Genomic DNA, 24,360 nt, shown 5'->3' with positions numbered 1-24,360 from the left:
GTAGTTATATTCTTGTACATAGGGGGCGATATTATGGTAGTTATATTCTTGTACATAGGGGGCAGTATTATAGTAGTTATATTCTTGTACATAGGGGCTGTATTATAGTAGTTATATTCTTGTACATAGGGGCAATATTATAGTAGTTGTATTCTTGTACATAGGGGGCAGTATTATAGTAGTTATATTCTTGTACATAGGGGGCAGTATTATAGTAGATATATTCTTGTACATAGGGGGCAATATTATAGAAGCTATATTCTTGTACATAGAGACAGTATCATAGTAGTTATATTCTTGTACATAGGAGGCAGTATTATAGAAGCTATATTCTTGTACATAGGGGCAGTATCATAGTAGTTATATTCTTATACACAGGGGGCAGTATTATAGTAGTTATATTCTTGTACATAGGGGGCAGTATTATAGTAGATATATTCTTGTACATAGGGGGCAATATTATAGAAGCTATATTCTTGTACATAGAGACAGTATCATAGTAGTTATATTCTTATACACAGGGGGCAGTATTATAGAAGCTATATTCTTGTACATAGGGGCAGTATCATAGTAGTTATATTCTTATACACAGGGGGCAGTATTATAGTAGTTATATTCTTGTACATAGGGGGCAGTATTATAGTAGATATATTCTTGTACATAGGGGGCAATATTATAGAAGCTATATTCTTGTACATAGAGACAGTATCATAGTAGTTATAGTCTTGTACATAGGAGGCAGTATTATAGAAGCTATATTCTTGTACATAGGAGCAGTATTATAGAAGCTATATTCTTGTACATAGGGGGAAGTTATTATAGTAGTTATATTCTTGTACATAGGGGGCATTATTATAGTAGTTGTATTCTTGTACATAGGGGGCAGTATTATAGTAGTTATATTCTTGTACATAGGGGCTGTATTATAGTAGTTATATTCTTGTACATAGGGGGCAGTATTATAGTAGTTATATTCTTGTACATAGGGGGCAGTATTATAGTAGTTATATTCTTGTACATAGGGGGCAGTATTATAGTAGTTATATTCTTGTACATAGGAGCAGTATTATAGTAGTTATATTCTTGTATATAAGGGGAAGTTATTATAGTTGTTATATTCTTGTACATAAAAGTAGTATTATAGTAGTTATATTCTTGTACATAGGAGGCAGTATTATAGTAGTTATATTCTTGTACATAGGGGGCGGTATTATAGTAGTTATATTCTTGTACATAGGGGCAGTATTATAGTAGCTGTATTCTTGTACATAGGGGGATATTATAGTAGTTATATTCTTGTACATAGGGGCAGTATTATAGTAGTTATATTCTTGTACAAAGGGGGAAGTTATTATAGTAGTTATATTCTTGTACATAGGGCGCAGTATTATAGCAGTTATATTCTTGTACATAGGGACAGTATTATAGTAGTTATATTCTTGTACATAGGAGCAGTATTATAGTAGTTATATTCTTGTACATAGGAGGCAGTATTATAGAAGCTATATTCTTGTACATAGGAGCAGTATTATAGAAGCTATATTCTTGTACATAGGGGGAAGTTATTATATTAGTTATATTCTTGTACATAGGGGGCAGTATTATAGAAGTTATATTCTTGTACATAGGGGGAAGTTATTATAGTAGTTATATTCTTGTACATAGGGGGCAGTATTATAGCAGTTATATTCTTGTACACAGGGGCAGTATTATAGAAGCTATATTCTTGTACATAGGGGCAGTATCATAGTAGTTATATTCTTATACACAGGGGGCAGTATTATAGTAGTTATATTCTTGTACATAGGGGGCAGTATTATAGTAGATATATTCTTGTACATAGGGGGCAATATTATAGAAGCTATATTCTTGTACATAGAGACAGTATCATAGTAGTTATATTCTTATACACAGGGGGCAGTATTATAGAAGCTATATTCTTGTACATGGGGGCAGTATTATAGTAGTTATATTCTTGTACATAGGGGCAGTATTATAGAAGCTATATTCTTGTACATAGGGGCAGTATTATAAAAGCTATATTCTTGTACATAGGGGGCAGTATTATAATAGTTATATTGTTGTACATAAGGGCAGTATTATAGAAGTTATATTTTTGTACATAGGGGGCGATATTATAGTAGTTATATTCTTGTACATAGGGGCAGTATTATAGTATTATATTCTTGTACATAGGGGCAGTATTATAGTAGTTATATTCTTGTACATAGGGGGCGATATTATGGTAGTTATATTCTTGTACATAGGGGGCAGTATTATAGTAGTTATATTCTTGTACATAGGGGCTGTATTATAGTAGTTATATTCTTGTACATAGGGGCAATATTATAGTAGTTGTATTCTTGTACATAGGGGGCAGTATTATAGTAGTTATATTCTTGTACATAGGGGCTGTATTATAGTAGTTATATTCTTGTACATAGGGGGCAGTATTATAGTAGTTATATTCTTGTACATAGGGGGCAGTATTATACTAGTTATATTCTTGTACATAGGGGGCAGCATTATAGTAGTTATATTCTTGTACATAGGAGCAGTATTATAGTAGTTATATTCTTGTATATAAGGGGAAGTTATTATAGTTGTTATATTCTTGCGCATAAAAGTAGTATTATAGTAGTTATATTCTTGTACATAGGAGGCAATATTATAGTAGTTACATTCTTGTACATAGGGGGCGGTATTATAGTAGTTATATTTTTGTACATAGGGGCAGTATTATAGTAGCTATATTCTTGTACATAGGGGGATATTATAGTAGTTATATTCTTGTACATAGGGGCAGTATTATAGTAGTTATATTCTTGTACAAAGGGGGAAGTTATTATAGTAGTTATATTCTTGTACATAGGGCGTAGTATTATAGCAGTTATATTCTTGTACATAGGGACAGTATTATAGTAGTTATATTTTTGTACATAGGAGCAGTATTATAGTAGTTATATTCTTGTACATAGGAGGCAGTATTATAGAAGCTATATTCTTGTACATAGGAGCAGTATTATAGAAGCTATATTCTTGTACATAGGGGGAAGTTATTATAGTAGTTATATTCTTGTACATAGGGGGCAGTATTATAGTAGTTGTATTCTTGTACATAGGGGGCAGTATTATAGTAGTTATATTCTTGTACATAGGGGCTGTATTATAGTATTTATATTCTTGTACATAGGGGGCAGTATTATAGTAGTTATATTCTTGTACATAGGGGGCAGTATTATAGTAGTTATATTCTTGTACATAGGGGGCAGTATTATAGTAGTTATATTCTTGTACATAGGGGGCAGTATTATAGTAGTTATATTCTTGTATATAGGAGCAGTATTATGGTAGTTATATTCTTGTATATAAGGGGAAGTTATTATAGTTGTTATATTCTTGTACATAAAAGTAGTATTATAGTAGTTATATTCTTGTACATAGGAGGCAGTATTATAGTAGTTATATTCTTGTACATAGGGGGCGGTATTATAGTAGTTATATTCTTGTACATAGCGGCAGTATTATAGTAGCTATATTCTTGTACATAGGGGGATATTATAGTAGTTATATTCTTGCACATAGGGGCAGTATTATAGTAGTTATATTCTTGTACAAAGGGGGAAGTTATTATAGTAGTTATATTCTTGCACATAGGGGCAGTATTATAGTAGTTATATTCTTGTACAAAGGGGGAAGTTATTATAGTAGTTATATTCTTGTACATAGGGCGCAGTATTATAGCAATTATATTCTTGTACATAGGAGGCAGTATTATAGAAGCTATATTCTTGTACATAGGAGCAGTATTATAGAAGCTATATTCTTGTACATAGGGGGAAGTTATTATAGTAGTTATATTCTTGTACATAGGGGGCAGTATCATAGTAGTTATATTCTTATACACACGGGCAGTATTATAGTAGTTATATTCTTGTACATAGGGGGCAGTATTATAGTAGATATATTCTTGTACATAGGGGGCAATATTATAGAAGCTATATTCTTGTACATAGAGACAGTATCATAGTAGTTATATTCTTATACACAGGGGGCAGTATTATAGTAGTTATATTCTTGTACATAGTGGGCAGTATTATAGTAGATATATTCTTGTACATAGGGGGCAATATTATAGAAGCTATATTCTTGTACATAGAGACAGTATCATAGTAGTTATATTTTTATACACAGGGGGCAGTATTATAGAAGCTATATTCTTGTACATGGGGGCAATATTATAGTAGTTATATTCTTGTACGTAGGGGCAGTATTATAGAAGCTATATTCTTGTACATAGGGGCAGTATTATAAAAGCTATATTCTTGTACATAGGGGGCAGTATTATAGTAGTTATATTGTTGTACATAAGGGCAGTATTATAGAAGTTATATTTTTGTACATAGGGGGCGATATTATAGTAGTTATATTCTTGTACATAGGGGCAGTATTATAGTAGCTATATTCTTGTACATAGGGGGCAGTATTGTAGTATTATATTCTTGTACATAGGGGCAGTATTATAGTAGTTATATTCTTGTACATAGAGGGCGATATTATGGTAGTTATATTCTTGTACATAGGGGGCAGTATTATAGAAGTTATATTCTTGTACATAGGGGGCGGTATTATAGAAGTTATATTCTTGTACATAGGGGGTGGTATTATAGTAGTTATATTCTTGTACATAGGGGCGGTATTATAGTAGTTCTATTCTTGTACATAGGGGGCGGTATTATAGAAGTTATATTCTTGTACATAGGGGGCGGTATTATAGAAGTTATATTCTTGTACATAGGGGGCGGTATTATAGAAGTTATATTCTTGTACATAGGGGGTGGTATTATAGTAGTTATATTCTTGTACATAGGGGCGGTATTATAGTAGTTATATTCTTGTACATAGGGGCGGTATTATAGTAGTTATATTCTTGTACATAGGGGGCGGTATTATAGTAGTTATATTCTTGTACATAGGGGCAGTATTATAGTACCTATATTCTTGTATATAGGGGGTGGTATTATAGTAGTTATATTCTTGTACATAGGGGGCAGTATCATAGTAGTTATATTCTTATACACAGGGGGCAGTATTATAGTAGTTATATTCTTGTACATAGGGGGCAGTATTATAGTAGATATATTCTTGTACATAGGGGGCAATATTATAGAAGCTATATTCTTGTACATAGAGACAGTATCATAGTAGTTATATTCTTATACACAGGGGGCAGTATTATAGTAGTTATATTCTTGTACATAGGGGGCAGTATTATAGTAGATATATTCTTGTACATAGGGGGCAATATTATAGAAGCTATATTCTTGTACATAGAGACAGTATCATAGTAGTTATATTTTTATACACAGGGGGCAGTATTATAGAAGCTATATTCTTGTACATGGGGGCAGTATTATAGTGGTTATATTCTTGTACATAGGGGCAGTATTATAAAAGCTATATTCTTGTACATAGGGGGCAGTATTATAGTAGTTATATTGTTGTACATAAGGGCAGTATTATAGAAGTTATATTTTTGTACATAGGGGGCGATATTATAGTAGTTATATTCTTGTACATAGGGGCAGTATTATAGTAGCTATATTCTTGTACATAGGGGGCAGTATTGTAGTATTATATTCTTGTACATAGGGGCAGTATTATAGTAGTTATATTCTTGTACATAGAGGGCGATATTATGGTAGTTATATTCTTGTACATAGGGGGCAGTATTATAGAAGTTATATTCTTGTACATAGGGGGCGGTATTATAGAAGTTTTATTCTTGTACATAGGGGGTGGTATTATAGTAGTTATATTCTTGTATATAGGGGCGGTATTATAGTAGTTCTATTCTTATACATAGGGGGCGGTATTATAGAAGTTATATTCTTGTACATAGGGGGCGGTATTATAGAAGTTATATTCTTGTACATAGGGGGCGGTATTATAGAAGTTATATTCTTGTACATAGGGGGTGGTATTATAGTAGTTATATTCTTGTACATAGGGGCGGTATTATAGAAGTTATATTCTTGTACATAGGGGGCGGTATTATAGAAGTTATATTCTTGTACATAGGGGGCGGTATTATAGAAGTTATATTCTTGCACATAGGGGGTGGTATTATAGTAGTTATATTCTTGTGCATAGGAGGCAGTATTATTGTAGTTACATTCTTGTACATAGGGGTAGTATTATAGTAGTTATATTCTTGTACATAGGGGGCAGTATTGTAGTATTATATTCTCGTACATAGGGGCAGTATTATAGTAGTTAGATTCTTGTACATAGGAGCAGTATTATATTCGTTATATTCTAGTACATAGGAGGCAGTATTGTAGTAGTTATATCTTGTACATAGGGGGCAGTATTATAGTAGTTATATTCTTGTACATAGGGGCAGTATTATAGTAGTTATATTCTTGTATATAGGGGCAGTATTATAGTAGTTATATTCTTGTACATAGGGGAGGTATTATAGTAGTTCTATTCTTGTACATAGGGGCAGTATTATAGTAGGTATATTCTTGTACATATGGGCAGTATTATAGTAGTTATATTCTTGTACATAGGGACAGTATTATATTAGTTATATTCTTGTACATAGGGGCAGTATTATAGTAATTATATTCTTGTACATAGGGGCAGTATTATAGTAGTTATATTTTTGTACATGGGGCAGTATTATAGTAGTTATATTCTTGTACATAGGGGGCAGTATTGTAGTATTATATTCTTGTACATAGGGGCAGTATTTTAGTACTTATATTCTTGTACATAGGGAGGCATTATTATACTAGTTATATTCTTGTACATAGGGGGCAGTATTATACTAGTTATATTCTTGTACATAGGGGCAGTATTATAGTAGGTATATTCTTGTACATATGGGCAGTATTATAGTAGTTATATTCTTGTACATAGAGACAGTATTATAGTAGTTATATTCTTGTACATAGGGGGCAGTATTATAGTAATTATATTCTTGTACATAGGGAGGCAGTATTATACTAGTTATATTCTTGTACATAGGGGCAGTATTGTAGTAGGTATATTCTTGTACATATGGGCAGTATTATAGAAGTTATATTCTTTTACATAGGGACAGTATTATAGTAGTTATATTCTTGTACATAGGGGGCAGTATTATAGTAATTATATTCTTGTACATAGGGGCAGTATTATAGTAGTTATATTTTTGTACATGTGGCAGTATTATAGTAGCTATATTCTTATACAAAGGGGGTGATATTGTAGTAGCTATATTCTTGTACATAGGGGGTGATATTATAGTAGTTATATTCTTGTACCTAGGGGGCAGTATTATAGTAGTTATATTCTTGTACATAGGGGCAGTATTATAGTAGTTATATTCGTGTACATAGGAGGCAGTATTATAGTAGTTATATTCTTGTACATAGGGGGCAGTATTATAGTAGTTATATTCTTGTACATAGGGGGCAGTATTATAGTAGTTATATTCTTGTACGTAGGGAGCAGTATTATAGTAGTTATATTCTTGTACATAGGGGCAGTATTATAGTAGCTATATTCTTGTATGTGTTGAGTGAAATCTGTGCTTTGTCTAGAGGCATGAAAAAAGTGATATTTAGATCAATAAGGTATTTAGTGAGAGCTGTATTTTTACACTTAGTTAGCATTACAGATATTGAACTTTTGAATCTCTGTTGATATCGGTAGACTAGTGATTGGCAGCTTTAGATAAGTCTGGAACATACTTGAGAATGTTGAGGGACACGTTCTGCTTCCAAGGACTGTCCTTTCTCATACCGATTCCAAAACCAGAACGGAAGAACAGTTCTCCGGTAGTGACCAGATCGCACTTCTGGGAAGCCTCAAATTCCAGTACGGCAGAATCCCAGATGAAGGCGTGGAGTTTACTGAGAGAGACCAAAAGGACAACTCAAGGAAAAACGTCTCTGCACCCTGTTTTTTATGATGGTTGTAGATCCCATAAATGTCTGTGATAAATGCCCTTATAAATGTCTACATCAGGTTTCGCTACAAAAATGCATCCCGTGGTTGTGTTGTGCATGCTGGGAATGTACTACGTCTGTAAATTGAAGTTATTAGTAAAAAATCATTATTCTTAGAGAATTAAAGGCTTGTCCCATAAATAACATAGGATAGATGATACAGTACATGAGGGTTGATTCTGGCAATGGGGGTGTTAATCTGCTTTCTAAATGGAGTAGTGGCGAATGCGTGCCCATCTCTGCTGCAGACAGTGAATAGATCAGGGTCACAAATGCTCATTATTGCTCCATTCACACAGGGGACTTTCGGACCCCCGTTCTAGTGATCATTAGGAGACCCAGTGGCCAGAACAACAGTGATCAAAAATTTGTCATCTATCTTGTGGATGGTTGGTATGTTTTTTTATGGACAACCTCTTTAGAGTAGTAATCCCACCTTGTACAGTAAAGACATATCTTAGCGATTTATGATCACTGGGGTCAGACCTCTGGGACACCCCCAGACAACCATTTTAACTTGAAGATTTTCAGCTCCAATGCAAAATTTGTATCAAGCCCTCCATGTAGCATTCGCCATCTGAAAGTATTTGTATTCCTTAATATGATCTTGCCTACATATGGTTCAATATCAGACACCCAGAAATACATCCACCATTATATAACATCCCGTGGGTAAATCTGTGAATTTAGATAGTAAATTTCATGTGAGATTAGGCGGGGCATTATAAACAAGTGTTTCCAATTATAGGATGCAGTGCCCCCTAGGGGACACACTCAGACACTACCTCTATGTCATTCTACCACGTATTGTCACACATTTCTGTAAGAGCCCTACAATAACCTCAAGCGAGCAATGCTGTCCGTTTACATTCCTCGTTATTATCGGTATCCGGACGCAGAGAGCTGGATTTCTCGGATTTCACTTGTGCAACAGGTTTCCTGCAGGACCACAATGCAGTGTGATAGACAGAGGGGTACTTACTTATCGCGCACTGCTTGTATGGCTTCGGCTGCACTCTCGTAGTTATGTTTCTCCATATGCCGATACATCGTGCTCAGCTCCACCTGTCTCCTGAAGTAAATGTCCACAGAGCTCTGCTTGACCGTGGCATAGATGAACTTATCACTGGGGTTACGAAGCTGCAGAGATAAACAATAAATGATACAAAAGGCAAAAAAAAGACAAAGTAGTAGAAATGGACGAGTTAGTTTGTTTTTTTGTGCTAGGAATTTCCAAAACTTTGGAACAACAAAAAAATAAGTTATTCTCTGTCCATAGGATTTGGTCCTGACAATCCAAGAACGGGGCTCTGTAGCCCCATAGTGAATGGAGCAGAGGTGCACATGCTCGACCTCAGCTCCATTCATTGTCTATTGGACTGTTGGAAATAGCCAAATGGTTTACTTTGCTTTTTCCAGAGGTCCCATTGACGATGAACGGAGCAGTGATTGAGCATGTGCACCTCTGCTTCATTCAATATGGGGCAGCAGAGCCCCATTCTCAGGATCACTGGGGGTCCACAAAATGGGATCAACCCTTTAAAATCTTACTGAAGGAGCACTGTATTTTGGCTATTTCAGGACAGGAGGGGCAGAGTTTGACATGGATTCTCTCTTTAGAGTCTTTGATCGCTCTGTTATGCCAAATTTGAGCAGAGCCCCCTCTTGCAAATCCAACTTCTGAGATCTCCCCATCTCCCAGTGGTAATTTACGAGTGAAATTGTCAGCAAGTGTTCACTTTCCCTGCAGCGCCACCACAGAACAAATGAAGCATTACACAATTCTCATAGATTTTAACTGGATGTCCATGTGATGTACGAATGTGCCGGGTCCTCCTGAAGGAGCGACACTCTGTTATTTGAAACCAGTCTCTTGTCCAATGTCTCATATACAGTGAAATTCTGTGACCCTTTGGAAGGATTTCCCTTCCCGTACATAATAAATCACAACGAGGAGACAACGTGCGAGGCTTATCTGCTCGGCAGTCACATTGTGCTGTACCTGTTAGAGAATGGTGTTCGATATTTAAGCCGCTCCTGTCTGATGTCCTGTATCAGTCAATGACAAGGGCAATGATGCCAATCTAAACTCCGACGCACCTCTCTAGATACAGGATAACGGGAAATCTCACCCCATCCCATTTACTGTAAGGGTGCATCCACAATAGTTTGCTAGGCATGTCTACAAGACCCGCTCCTAACCTACGCCGCCTCATGCCACTGATTGGCAGTGGGGAACAGGAGTGTGGTGAGAAAGCCTTAAGCCATTCAATGCATCCACCATTGGTTCATGCACTATCTATTGTTTTCTGCTGTCGTATCCTGGTGTCCATATTTTGTGTCCTATTACTCACCCGGGGGTCATTGATCCCCGTTATCCTTTCCTCCGGCCTGTCCAGCACCAGGAAGGCAGCCAGGTTAGCAGTGTAGGAGGCTACAATGATCATAGCAAATCCAGCCCATACCATCCCCAAGATCCGGGCAGAGAAGCTTCTTGGTGCCCCTGTGAAAGAAGACATCATTAATCTATGCCATGGGAACATTTGATTTTTATCGATGATTTCGATTCTGATCCTTACTGGGGGAGCTAACAATGCAGAATATAATGCAGGGAAGCAGATTGCCGGTACTTAATTCTGTGTTCTATCCTGGGAAATAAGCATTCATGGCTGCCAAGTGCTACAACATTATTTACTGTAGCACTATACTTATTACTATACTAATAAATGACCGTGTGCTGAAAAACACTTTATCAGCAAGAAATCTAGAAGTCCAGGGAATACCAAAGATAAATATGATAAGACACACATTAAGACTATGCCGATAGTCAACGTCAGAAACAACTCTTGGTGGCCAGAACTGGTAAAAATAATACGTTATTGAAAAGGAGCAGTTCTCATCTGACAGCGGCTTCCTTCCTTATGGTAAGCATTGGATAGTTGCTCCTGTGCGTCACATTGAAAATGGCATTAGCCCCATAGACTGCGTGCTAGGGGGCAAGTAATAAGAGGCGATATCAAGCTACACATGGGAAATACTTACTACTAATTATGAATAGATCTACTTATATCACATATATTAAATTCACCTTCTCCAATTCCAGAGTTCAGAAGGACACCCCAGGAGAACCACATAGCAGAAGACAGTGTCAGAGCATCCTCCTCTTCCTCCTCAGTGTTCACTTTGAAACGACCAAACGGACTGGAATTAAAAGTTTTACATTGGGTAAGTCAGCCTGGGTAAACCACGTACATATAGAATATCGATATTCATGTTAGTAGGCTATAGAGGGTGTCGAGAACTCCAGACCATAATTGAGACGCAACAAGCGAGGCTTTATGTAGGGCTCAGCACTGGAGGAATCATTAGGACATTATGTGTAGAGTTACATGATACTAGGGATCATTGATCTTTAAGTAATTTCAATAGTATAAAGTTTGCAAATCAAGCTGTAAGACTGACCTGAACCGGTCAAGTAGATACAACATAACAGCCACCACGTGTACAGAAAGGCCAACCAGGAGCCATAGAGTACTCTGGAAAGGCTGCATAAATGAGTCCAGTGTACTCCTGGGGATTTCCTGTAACAATAGAAGTTATTGTTATTATATTTAATACTATACATATATAACTATATACAGGAAATACCCAGGTTATACCAACTATACATATATAATTATATACAGGAGATGCCCAGGATATACCAGCTATACATATATAATTATGTACAGAAGATGCCCAGGTCTTACAGGCTCTACATATATAATTATATACAGGAAATACCCAGATTATACATATATAATGTATATACAGGAGATGTCCCAGTTATACCAACTATACATATAGAATTATATACAGGAGATGCCCTGGATATACCAGCTATACATACATAATTATATACAGGAGATGCCCAGGTCTTTCAGGTTCTACATATATAATTATATACAGGAGATGCCCAGGTTATACCAGCTGTGCATATATAATTATATACAGGAGATGCCCAGGATATATCTGCTATACTTATATAATTATGTACAGAAGATGCCCAGGTCTTACAGGCGCTACATATATAATTATATACAGGAAATACCCAGATTATACATATATAATGTATATACAGGAGATGCCCAGGTTATACCAGCTGTACATATATAATTATATACAGGAGATTCCCAGGATATACCAGCTGTACATATATAATTATGTACAGAAGATGCCCAGGTCATACAGCTTGTACATACAATATATTATTATATAGCAATGCCCAGGTTATACCAGCATGATCCATGTCACTACTTATACCAACTGTACATATGTGTGTCATAGTGGAAAATTAAAATCCATAAGACATATCTGGAGAGGGCACATATCACCCTCACATTGAACATATGGGATTAATTATAACAGGGGAAGAGAGAAAGAACTAACATTTCAACCTCCATTAAAGTAGGACTCCACATTGGAGGCAGGAAAGTATGCTTCCCAGGCATAAGCTTCCTCTGATCAAAGCATGGCTCCCAGACTTTTTGGAGCCAGTGATCAGTGATGAATATTGGGGTTTGCATTGATCCGATATGTATGGAAGATATATTTTTTGCGTGTCACAGCGAAGGAACTAACATAATGCATTCACTCACATCACTGTAAGGCCATTCTAAACCCTCCAACTTCAGATGGATGATGCTATCCAGGACATGTTTCATCTCTATATAAAGGTAAAATCGCAATAGGAAACATAACGACTATATCTACAGCCTGGGACCTCCAGGGGTGAAGAAATCATGTAAGTTGGGGATTTCATAACATTCTGAAAGACATAGTACATCAAACAACCAGCCCCCACATGAGCTCACCAAAAGAAGGTATGTGGGCTTAACCTTGATCTAATAAAAAATAGAATTTGGGTTTGGTCATTTGTCAGTCCTGGAAGGTGCAGCATGCTGTAGTTCTATCTGTTTTCCTAAGGAGTACCTCTGTCCTCTAAGCTCTGAGCCATTTTCGTGAGATCAGCTTTGGTAATTTTCTTTTGTTATCCCTTTTATTTTATGTAATTGTATATACTGTATTGTTTTGTTCCCATTCTATCATTTTTGTATATTTTTTTATAAACAATACCTACATTTCAGTATTAAATATATAAAATTGAATAGCTCTTTTCCTCTTGCTCTGTAAACCGCACCCTTGAAGCCATACACTACCTGTAATGTGGTGTCCGATCGACCTGTATAAACGATTGGTGGTGGCAGCTAGTAGCTACTTTTTGTTATTGTGGAGTTGGCAGTGATTGCATCGGGGTATATATATATTCCATGTGTTGGAATCGGAGGTGTATATACCATGCGCTGACTGTGAATTCCCCAATAACTGGCCTAGTAGCGGAAGCAGCCGCTGCCTTGTCCATCACTCATCAGACAATTGCGTAATTGCACTGACGATTGGAGGCAGCAGAGCTGCGTCCCCTGACAAACTGGTGGCAGCGGTAGAATCTGCGAACTACGCCCCTACCCGGCTGTTATTTGTGACAATTTGTAATTTCATTTTCTACATATACAGTACAGACCAAAAGTTTGGACACACCTTCTCATTTAAAAATTTTTCTGCATTTTCATGACTATGAAAATTGTACATTCACACTGAAGGCATCAAAACTATGAATTAACACATGTGGAATTATATACTTGACAAAAAAGTGTGAAACAACTGAAAATATGTCTTATATTCTAGGTTCTTCAAAGTAGCCACCTTATGCTTTGATGACTGCTTTGCACACTCTTGGCATTCTCTTGATGAGCTACAAGAGGTAGTCACCGGAAATGTTTTTCACTTCACAGGTGTGCCCTGTCAGGTTTAATAAGTGGGATTTCTTGCCTTATAAATAGGGTTGGGACCATCAGTTGTGTTGTGCATAAGTCTGGTGGAAACACAGCTGATAGTCCTACTGAATAGACTGTTAGCTGCTTTTTTCTTGCCATAATACAAATTCTAAGTAAAGAAAAACGAGTGGTCATCATTACTTTAAGAAATGAAGGTCAGCCAGTGCGAAAAATTGGGAAAACTTTGAAAGTGTCCCCAAGTGAAGTTGCAAAAACCATCAAGCGCTACAAAGAAACTGTCTCACATGAGGACCGCCCCAGGAAAGGAAGACCAAGAGTCACCTCTGCTTCTGAGGCTAAGTTTATCCGAGTCACCAGCCTCAGAAATTTCAGGTTAACAGAGCAGCTCAGATTAGAGACCAGGTCAATGCCACACAGAGTTCTAGCAGCAGACACATCTCTTCAACAACTGTTAAGATGAGACTTTGTGCAGCAGGCCTTCATGGTAAAATAGCTTCTAGGAAACCACTGCTAAGGACAGGCAACAAGGAGAAGAGACTTGTGTGGGCTAAAGAACACAAGGAATGGACATTAGACCACTGGAAATCTGCTTTGGTCTGTTGAGTCCAAATTTGAGATCTTTGGTTCCAACCACAGTGTCTTTGGGCGACGCAGAAAAGGTGAACGGATGGACTCTACATGCCTGGTTCCCACCGTGAAGCATGGAGGAGGAGGTGTGATGGTGTGGGGGTGCTTTGCTGGTGACACTGTTGGGGATTTATTCAAAATTGAAGGCATACTGAACCAGCATGGGTACCACAGCATCTTGCAGCGGCATGCTATTCCATCCGGTTTGCGTTTATTTGGACCATCATTTATTTTTCAACAGGACAATGACCCCAAACACACCACCAGGCTGTGTAAGGGCTATTTGACCAAGAAGGAGAGTGATGGGGTGCTGCACCAGATGACATGGCCTCCACAGTCACCAGACCTGAACCCAATCGAGATGGTTTGGGGTGAGCTGGACCGCAGAGTGAAGGCAAAAGGGCCAACAAGTGCTAAGCATCTCTGGGAACTCCTTCAAGATTGTTGGAAGACCATTTCCGGTGACTATCTCTTGAAGCTCATCAAGAGAATGCCAAGTGTGCGCAAAGCAGTCATCAAAACAAAAGGTGGCTACCTTGAAGAACCTAGAATATAAGACATATTTTCAGTTGTTTCACACTTTTTTGTTAACTATATAATTCCACATGTGTTAATTCATAGTTTTGATGCCTTCAGTGTGAATGTACAATTTTTATAGTCATGAAAATACAGAAAAATCTTTAAATGAGAAGGTGTGTCCAAACTTTTGGTCTGTACTGTATGTATCATCTATTATTGGCATTTCTTTTACCATGTGAAGAACACTAGCATGATCAGAATCAAATGGGGTGGATAGGTGGGGGGAGAAATAGGACAATTGCCACAATCCGCTTCTTTTATGGTCTAAAATTACATCACCTGCTGTAACATTATTATTTATATATTATATATAACATTATATAACATTATTATTTGGGCACTGCGTGACACTGTGATGGCACTGTTATGTATGCACTCTATGGTCCTGTATGGTATTAGAATTATGAAAATATTACCATGGTATTTGTCTCCTTCCACTGCATAAATCAATAATTATGAGGTGACCCCACAAGCTTTGATTAAAAGGATTGGCCAGGACTATTATACTGACAACTTATCTGTAGGATAGGTAGCCAATATCAGATCAGTGGGCAGTAGACACCTGGCACTCCCACCAATCACATGTTAGCGGGTTCTTGGCAGCTGCAAGTACACCGTGTATGAAGCCGGAAAAGCATGGCTCTATTCACCATGTAGTGGCCGTTCTCAGGTATTGCAGCTCAGGTCACACTTCAGTAGCTCACTTCTCTTCAGTAGAAGCTGAGCTGCAGTACCTGAGAACGACCACTACACGGTGTGCGAAGCTGTGCTGTTCTGTACAATGTTTACATCCAGCCCCTGCAGGACCCTGTGACACTTGATCGTTGAGGGTGGTGGATGTAGAACCTCCACCAATCTGATATTGATGACCTATCCTGAGTATAGACAAACAATATCAAAGTCCTGGAAAACCCCTTAAATCTCTGAGTAAGATTCTTGTAGGTCAATGTTTTTCCTCTGTTCTATTTAGGGCAAAGTGCATTTTGTTTTGCTTATTTGAATGTTAGATTTTTTACATTTTATCTGAACACTTATTATGTTTTACTTTGCATTCTTTACCCTAGAAATAAAAGTCATGCTTCGCTTCGTAGCCAGATAGACTTGTTTTTGTAAAGATTTTTTTCTTTTGGTATTCTGCTCATTACATAAACAAACTACATAGTGCAAAGTCTATGAACTTTAGTTACCTTGTTCCAGAGAATGCCTTTAATTGGTTGCCCCAACATGTCTACCCCAATACACATGGAGTAGGATGCATAGACCTTTCTGGAGGCTCCCAGAAAAGGGTAGACAACCCGCATTCTCAGAAGAATTGGCAAAGCTTCCAGGTGTTGCAAAGCCACCAGGAAAGCATCGCTCCCTGAATTTCATCAGGCTCAGCTCTGGCATTCAGACGCTCATTCAGGGAACTGAAATGTGTTTGAGAGGAGGGGGTATGGCCTGTAAAAGAGGATATGTTACCTCCCGATTTTCCATCCACAAGTTTCCTTTTCCATGTGGACCTCCACAGTAAGGTAAATTAGCCCAAAGGCCACATCTCTCTGCAAGATTGGTAGGACGATTGATGAGCTCCGGACTGTCTGGTTCTGAGAAACGCATGGTGACTAGCACCAGTAGAAGACCCCATATTGCTGTTGCTCATTCCCACCAAATTCTACCCCTCCTACCTTTTTCACCAGGATGGTCAGCCCCTGGTACTTGAATGGTTTGGAGAATTCGATGTACTGAGCACGCTCGTTGTTGATGGTCAGCGGGGCAACGATCATGTCAGCTTGCCCACTCAGTAGCTCGCCCATCATCCCATTCCATTCTTTCTTATTACTGTTATTAACCTGGAATGAAACGATGACCTTGCTTTATTCTCAATCTTGGCATGGACGGAACCTCTTATCAGATTAATCTAAGATGATTACAAGTACAAGTTTTATAACATTAGGAACATCTGACAACAGAAGAGTCTAAGAGGAAAAGTGAATTTGTCAGGTATTATCCCAGATTAATCCACCAGCAGCTGCACGGAATCTGACAAGTGGATGAGCCAGCGGCATGTCGTCCCACCCGGCCTGCAGGGTCAGCCACTTCATTTGGATTCATAGTAAATGCCCTCATGTAGCTCCAATTCCTGCACGTTTGCCAGACTAAGCACGCATATCTACAAGGTGAATAATTACATGCAGATCTAATCTCTTACTTTGCCTGTCATTGCAGCCCATTCAACCAGGGGTGTAAACAGGGTCCAATACTTTACCCAAGGGTGGCCCTTTGGGAAGGACATCTTATATTTATATGTGGGTTGACTTCAGGTGTATGTGAGTCCTTGTCTGCCCCACCTTCAGCTTGATAAGTGTCAAATATGACTTTAAATGGAAGGGTGCAGCTTTGTATTAAAGTGTTTGTGGCATGATTTAGGCCCACGGCTTTACAAATCACGGACCTCCTTCCTATCACTTTGGGTATAATTTTTTAAAAAAAAAACTGCTTTGAGGCATATTTGTATAAGTCCCTCTCCATTCATGGTACAATCCTAATGGCTAGAATGGTTAACATATAAATTGTGGTAAATAATGGATGTGAATAATTGGCCTATGACCTCCACACAACTCACCCGCTCCTGGGTACCAAATTTCCCATCAGCCACTAGGTGAAACTCATAATTGAAGCTCATCTCCTTTGCGAGTTTGAGTAATAAGTCAATACAGAAGCCATAACAGCATTGGGGTACAGTGGGTCGACCTAATAAGAGAATGATAGAGATCAGAATATAGCATAATAATATAGAGAAAGAGTCAAGTCCACTCACTCGAAAAATCCTCTACCTGGAATGGTGTCGTTGGGTCCTAAACATGGCACTTTTTTGATCAGGTCCCCAGTTATGGCATATTCTTCCTTACAGGACCCGTCCGGCAGTGCCGGCTTCACATATACAAAGGGTTCCTGATGAATGGTAACTATCTGTGGGAGAAACGGCAGTGAATAAACTGAGGATAGTGTTGGAATAATGCTTATTATTGTATATATTTAATCAATTACTAGTTACTACTGTTTAATAATGCACGAGTTTCTGTCTCCATCAATAATGTGAGATTGCCAATAACGCATTGTAAAAAAAAAAGCAAAAAATAAATAAAAATAGGATGTTCCTGTTCACTGAGTATTTTTTTTTTGCCTAAAATACTAGGAAATGTGTCATCTTTAACTTTAGACCTTGTAGAGATCATTTCATCTTCAACTTGCTTAACTGTTCACAATAACAGTAATTTTGAGCAGGGGTGCCAAAACTGTTACATGCCACTGTATTACCAATAACTAACTGTTAAAATAACAAAACAAAACAGATAGTTCCGGCTCACTGTGTGTGTAGCTAGAGCACATTCTTTTATATTAACTTTGCAAGCTGACAGACAGGATGTTAAGATCCTAAGCTATAATGAATACCAGTTGTAAGCTGTGTTATCTTTGTTACTGAATCTATAATATAACCGGGGATATGTGTCTCTGTCTGAAGCCTTTATAGACTGCGCAAGCGTGACACGCCTACGCAGTCTGGCTCCAGACAGAAGACCACATCCAGCCTTTACAGGTAAGAGGAGTGTGTATGGCGCCAGAGATCACGGTATGCGTAGACACTGAACGCATACTGCGATCTCCGGTGCCATACTTACCTGACCGGGAGGAGCGTTGCCGCGGCGCCTCTCTTCGCCGGAGACCGGGGCAGGAGGGAGGCATCGGAATCGGCGCATGCGCATAGCGCTATCCAGCGCCATTTTACTGAAGACACATTTGCAGTGTGTCTTCAGCAAAATGGGCCGGACAGCTCAGTGTAGGCACACTCGTACTCCGGCACCACACTCCTCCTCCGGCAGAACAGGACACAGCAGCGCTGGAGCACAGGGAAGCAAGGTGAGTATAAGTGTTTATTTTTTTGTATGTGTGTGCAGCGTGAAAGGGATTAGGGGTGCCATACATACCAGGATTGGGGGGTGAGGGGACCATGCATACCAGGATGGAGGGGTACCACACATACCAGAATAGGGATGAGGGGTACCATGCATACCAGGATGAGGGATGGGGTGCCATGCATACCAGGATAAGGGATGGAGTGCCATGCATACCAGGATAGGGATGAGGGGTGCTATGCATACTAGGATGAGGGATTGGGTGCCATGCATACCAGGATTGGGGGATGAGGAGGCCATACATACCAGGATTGGGGGATGAGGGGTGCCATACATTCCAGAATAGGGATGAGGGGTACCATGCATACCAGGATGAGGGATGGGGTGCCATGCATACCAGGATGAGGGGTATACAGACCAGGATAGGGTTGAGGGGTACCATACATATCAGGATGTGGGATGGGGTACCATACAAGGATTGGGGGGTGAGGGAAAAATGCATACCAGGATTGGGGGGGTGAGGGGTGACATGCATACCAGAATAGGGATGAGGGGTACCATGCATACGAGGATGAGGGGTACCATGCATACCAGGATAAGGGATGGGGTGCCATGCATACCAGGATAGGGATGAGGGGTGCCATGCATACTAGGATGAGGGATTGGGTGCCAAGCATACCAGGATTGGGGAATGAGGAGGCCATACATACCAGGATTGGGGGGATGAGGGGTACCATGCATACCAGGATAAGGGATGGGGTACCATACATACCAGGAAAGGGATGAGGGGTACCATACATACCAGGATGAGGGATGGGGTGCCATGCCAGGATTGGGGGGTGAGGGGACCATTCATACTAGGATTGGGGGTGAGGAAACCATGCATACCAGGATTGGGGGTGAGGGGACCACGCATACTAGGATTGGGGGGTGAGGGGACCATGCATACCAGGATGAGGTGTGTGAGGGGTGCCATGCACACCAGAATAGGGATGAGGGGTACCATGCATACCAGGATGAGGGATGGGGTGCCATGCATACTAGGATCGGGGTGTGAGGGGTGCCATGCATACCAGAATAGGGATGAGGGGTACCATGCATACCAAATTTGGGATGAGGGGAGCATGCATACCAGGATTGGGATGAAGGGTGCAATGTATACCAGATTTGGAATGAGGGGTGCCATGCATACCAGGATTGGGGGATGAGTGGTGCTATGCATACCAGGATGAGGGATTGGGTACCATACATACCAGGATTGGGATGAGGAGTGCCATGTATACCAAATTTGTGATGAGGGGAGCATGCATACCAGGATTGGGATGAGGGGTGCAATGTATACCAGATTTGGAATGAGGGGTGCCATACATACCAGGATCGAGGATAAGGGGACCATGCATACCAGGATTGCGGTGTGAGGGGTGCCATGCATACCAGAATAGGGATGAGGGGTACCATGCATACCAGGATGAGGGATGGGGTGCTATGCATACCAGGATAAGGGATGGAGTGCCATGCATACCAGGATAGCGATGAGGGGTGCCATACATACTAGGATGAGGGATTGGGTGCCATGCATACCAGGATTGGGGGATGAGGAGGCCATGCATACCAGGATTGGGGGATGAGGGGTGCCATACATTCCAGAATAGGGATGAGGGGTACCATGCATACCAGGATGAGGAATGGGGTGCCATGCATACCAGGATGAGGGGTACCATACATACCAGGATAGGGTTGAGAGGTACCATACATATCAGGATGAGGGATGGGGTGCCATGCCAGGATTGGGGGGTGAGGGAAAAATGCATACCAGGATTGGGGGGTGAGGGGTGCCATGCATACCAGAATAGGGATGAGGGGTACCATGCATACCAGGATGAGGGGTACCATGCATACCAGGATAGGGATGAGGGGTGCCAAGCATACCAGGATTGGGGGATGAGGAGGCCATACATACCAGGATTGGGGGGATGAGAGGTACCATGCATACCAGGATAAGGGATGGGGTGCCATACATACCAGGATAGGGATGAGGGGTACCATACATACCAGGATGACGGATGGGGTGCCATGCCAGGATTGGGGGGTGAGGGGACCATTCATACTAGGATTGGGGGTGAGGGGACCATGCATACCAGGATTGGTGGGTGAGGGGAACACGCATACTAGGATTGGGGGGTGAGGGGACCATGCATACCAGGATGAGTTGTGTGAGGGGTGCCATGCACACCAGAATAGGGATGAGGGGTACCATGCATACCAGGATGAGGGATGGGGTGCCATGCATACCAGGATCGGGGTGTGAGGGGTGCCATGCATAACAGAATAGGGATGAGGGGTACCAGACATACCAAATTTGGGATGAGGGGGGCATGCATACCAGGATTGGGATGAAGGGTGCAATGTATACCAGATTTGGAATGAGGGGTGCCATGCATACCAGGATTGGGGGATGAGTGGTGCTATGCATACCAGGATGAGGGATTGGGTACCATACATACCATGATTGGGATGAGGGGTGCCATGTATACCAAATTTGCAATGAGGGGAGCATGCATACCAGGATTGGGATGAGGAGTGCAATGTATACCAGATTTGGAATGAGGGGTGCCATACATACCAGGATTGAGGATAAGGGGTGACATGCATACCAGGATTGGGGATGAGGGGTGCTATGCATACCAGGATTGGGCATGAGGGGTGTCATGCATACCAGGATTGGGGATGAGGGGTGCCATGCATACCAGGATAAGGGATGAGGGGTGCCATGCATACCAGGATTGGGGATGAGGGGTGCCATGCATACCAGGATTGGGGATGAGGGGTGCCATGCATACCTGGATTGGAGATGAGGGGTGCCATGCATACCAGGATTGGGGATGAGGGGCCCATGCATACCAGGATTGGGGATGAGGGGGCCATGCATACCAGGATAGGGATGTGGGGGGGGGGCATGCATACCAGGATTCGGATGAGGTGCCATGCATACCTGGATAGGGATGAGGGGTGCCATGCATAACAGGATTGGGAGTGAGGGGTGCCATGCATACCAGGATTGGGGTTGAGAGGTGCAATGGATACCAGGATTGGGGGTGAGGGGTGCCAAGCATATCAGGATTGGGGGTGAGGGGTGCCATGCATTACAGTATAGGGATGAGGGGTGCCATGCATACCAGGATAGGGATGAGGGATGCCATGCATACCAGAATAGGATGGTGGGGACGGGATGGGGGCAGCACAAATACCAAGAGAGGGGCAGCACATACCAGCATGGGAGACCATATACCAATAAAAATGCTCCACATCCGGGTGTAGAACGGGTTCAATAGCTAGTAAATATATATTCTCTGTTGAACGACTGGACAGTATAGAGATTAATCTGCTGTCAACAGGTTATGGGCCCAGAAACTGAAAGACCCAGAGAACAGCCCAGAGGAGAGAGAAGAAAAGTGTACTAAGAAGAAGAAGCAAAAATGGCCACCAGCAGCAACTCTGTGAAGTTCACAGTGACAAATCTGACTAACCAGAACTACCAATCCTGGAAATTCAGGTAAAGATGCTGCTGATAAGAGAAGGTATGTGGAAATACACACAGGAGTCTAGACCTGACCTACTACTAGAAGACTGGGTAGAGAAGGATCAAAAAGCACAAATAACTATCTCCCTCAGTATATATGATGATCAGATTGTGCATGTATGTAAATATGAAGCTGCAAAAAAAATGTGGGAACCGCTGCAGAAAGTACATGAAAGTATAAATCTCAGCAATAAGCTCTATTTAATGAGAAAGCTGTATCAGTCTAAGCTAAATAAGGGCCAAGATATGCAGGATTACATAAGAAATTCTCTAGAAATTGCGGAGCGCCTGCGGAGCATTGGGGAAGATCTAAAGGATTTTCATGTTGCTGCACTACTACTAAGCGGTCTACCAGAAAGGTATGACACACTTGTAACTGCACTAGATGCATGCTGTGAAGCAGTGACCGGGATCATATACGAGGGACGTTATATATCCCCCAGAATATGTACAGAGACCTATTAAACCTGTTGGAGTGCATGGCAGTCACAGACACAGCTGCAGCTGCAATGCAGGAATGAAGGTGAGCATTGACCTGGTCAGGCTATCTGGCTAAGGCAATTTAAGTAAAACCCGGCAGGGCCTTCATTTCTTGGGGGAGGCTACAGGAAGGCAGTGGGGCGGCCTCCTCCCTCCAACCCGGGTTTTCCAGTGGCTCTTGCCACAGGTCCTTTAAAAATCCTGCTCTAAGGGTTAGTGCTGTTCAGTGTTGGGACCTGCTAGGAGGATAGCAGGAAAGCTCAGCGGACCTGTGAGTAGCTGAACCGACGCCTGGGAAGTCTCTGCACCCGTCAGGCTCTGAGCGGCCCGGTGCGGCCATTGCCCCCGGCAACTGTTGTTATGGACTTGTGTTAACCCGGCTGCGAACTGGAGGACTTTTCTGTTTACCCGTGAGTTGCTGAATAAAAGCTGTTTATGTTGGACTTGCTTGGGTCACTGCCTCAGTTACTGCACAGTGTGAACACCGCCGCCTTACAACGCCCAAATTATAAGCTTACATTGGAGTACATCAGAGGAAAGCTTGTAGATGAGTATGAGAGAAAGACAGAAAGTGTAAGCAGCAGTGAGGTATACAAAGAAGAATCGGCTTTAAAAATATAAGATCTACCCAAAAATAAAAGTCATTTGAAGGAAACACGTGAGTGTTTTGTCTGAAAGAAATCAGGGCACCTAAAGGCTGACTGTAGAGTCTAGAAAGCTAGAATGAATCAGCTGAAAAAGCAAAATAATCATCAAAGGGTTAAGAGTGCCATTACTGAAGAATATCACACTTCAAGTACTGAAGCTGCATTTAATCTTAATGCAAGTACATCAAAGCATGTATAGTGTATAGACTCTGGGGCAACTAGTCAAGTGACTAATGACAGAAGCTTCTTCTCTAAGCTTGACCAAAGTAAGTCAGAGAAAGTGATCTTGGCTACTGGTCAGTATATGAATTCCGAGGGAATAGGAGATGGTTACAATAATTGTCAAGTCTCCCCAACACAAAGCACAAAGATCCCATTAAGGCTACGGCCCTACTATCAGTATTTGGTCAGTATTTTTCCTCAGTATTTGTAAGCCAAAACCAGGAATGGGTCAAAAATGGAGAATTGGTGACTTGTTACTATTATACCCTTTCTCTGATTGTTCCTCACCTGGTTTTGGCTAACAAATAGGCTATGTGCCCACGATGCAGAGATGAAGCAGAAAATTTCTGCAGCATTTCTGCATCTCCCTGGCAGAAAAAACGCATGCAGATTGTGCATGCGTTTTTCCTGCAGAATACATGCGGATTCACATGCGTATCCACATGCGTTAACGCATGTGTTTCCGCATGCGGACTGACAAGCACTTTCCAGGTG

The 24,360-nt window shown here is 40.7% G+C and overlaps 1 protein-coding gene across 12 annotated transcripts in view; it reads right to left on the bottom strand.

Moving 5' to 3' along the window:
• GRIN1 (glutamate ionotropic receptor NMDA type subunit 1) overlaps positions 1-24,360 on the bottom strand; it is a 120,024-nt gene that overhangs the window by 26,057 nt on the left and 69,607 nt on the right. For all 12 annotated transcript variants that reach the window (XR_012247439.1, XM_073640483.1, XM_073640484.1 and 9 more), the window contains 8 exons: positions 17,857-17,992; positions 17,646-17,773; positions 16,708-16,872; positions 11,463-11,581; positions 11,089-11,201; positions 10,355-10,503; positions 8,983-9,140; positions 7,743-7,904 (listed from right to left, as the gene is read on the bottom strand). Coding sequence is in view for 11 of the 12 variants with exons in the window: in XM_073640483.1 (XP_073496584.1) it covers positions 7,743-7,904; positions 8,983-9,140; positions 10,355-10,503; positions 11,089-11,201; positions 11,463-11,581; positions 16,708-16,872; positions 17,646-17,773; positions 17,857-17,992 (1,130 nt within the window). In the remaining variant the exon portion in view is untranslated. The remainder of the gene's footprint in view (positions 1-7,742; positions 7,905-8,982; positions 9,141-10,354; positions 10,504-11,088; positions 11,202-11,462; positions 11,582-16,707; positions 16,873-17,645; positions 17,774-17,856; positions 17,993-24,360) is intronic.

This window comes from Phyllobates terribilis, unplaced genomic scaffold (assembly GCF_046119375.1).
Source record: "Phyllobates terribilis strain yellow unplaced genomic scaffold, ASM4611937v1 Scaffold_7__3_contigs__length_470593459, whole genome shotgun sequence".
Taxonomy (NCBI): domain Eukaryota; kingdom Metazoa; phylum Chordata; class Amphibia; order Anura; family Dendrobatidae; genus Phyllobates; species Phyllobates terribilis.
The sequence above is the reverse complement of the archived record's forward strand: the minus strand, read 5'-3'. Positions and strand labels throughout refer to the sequence as shown.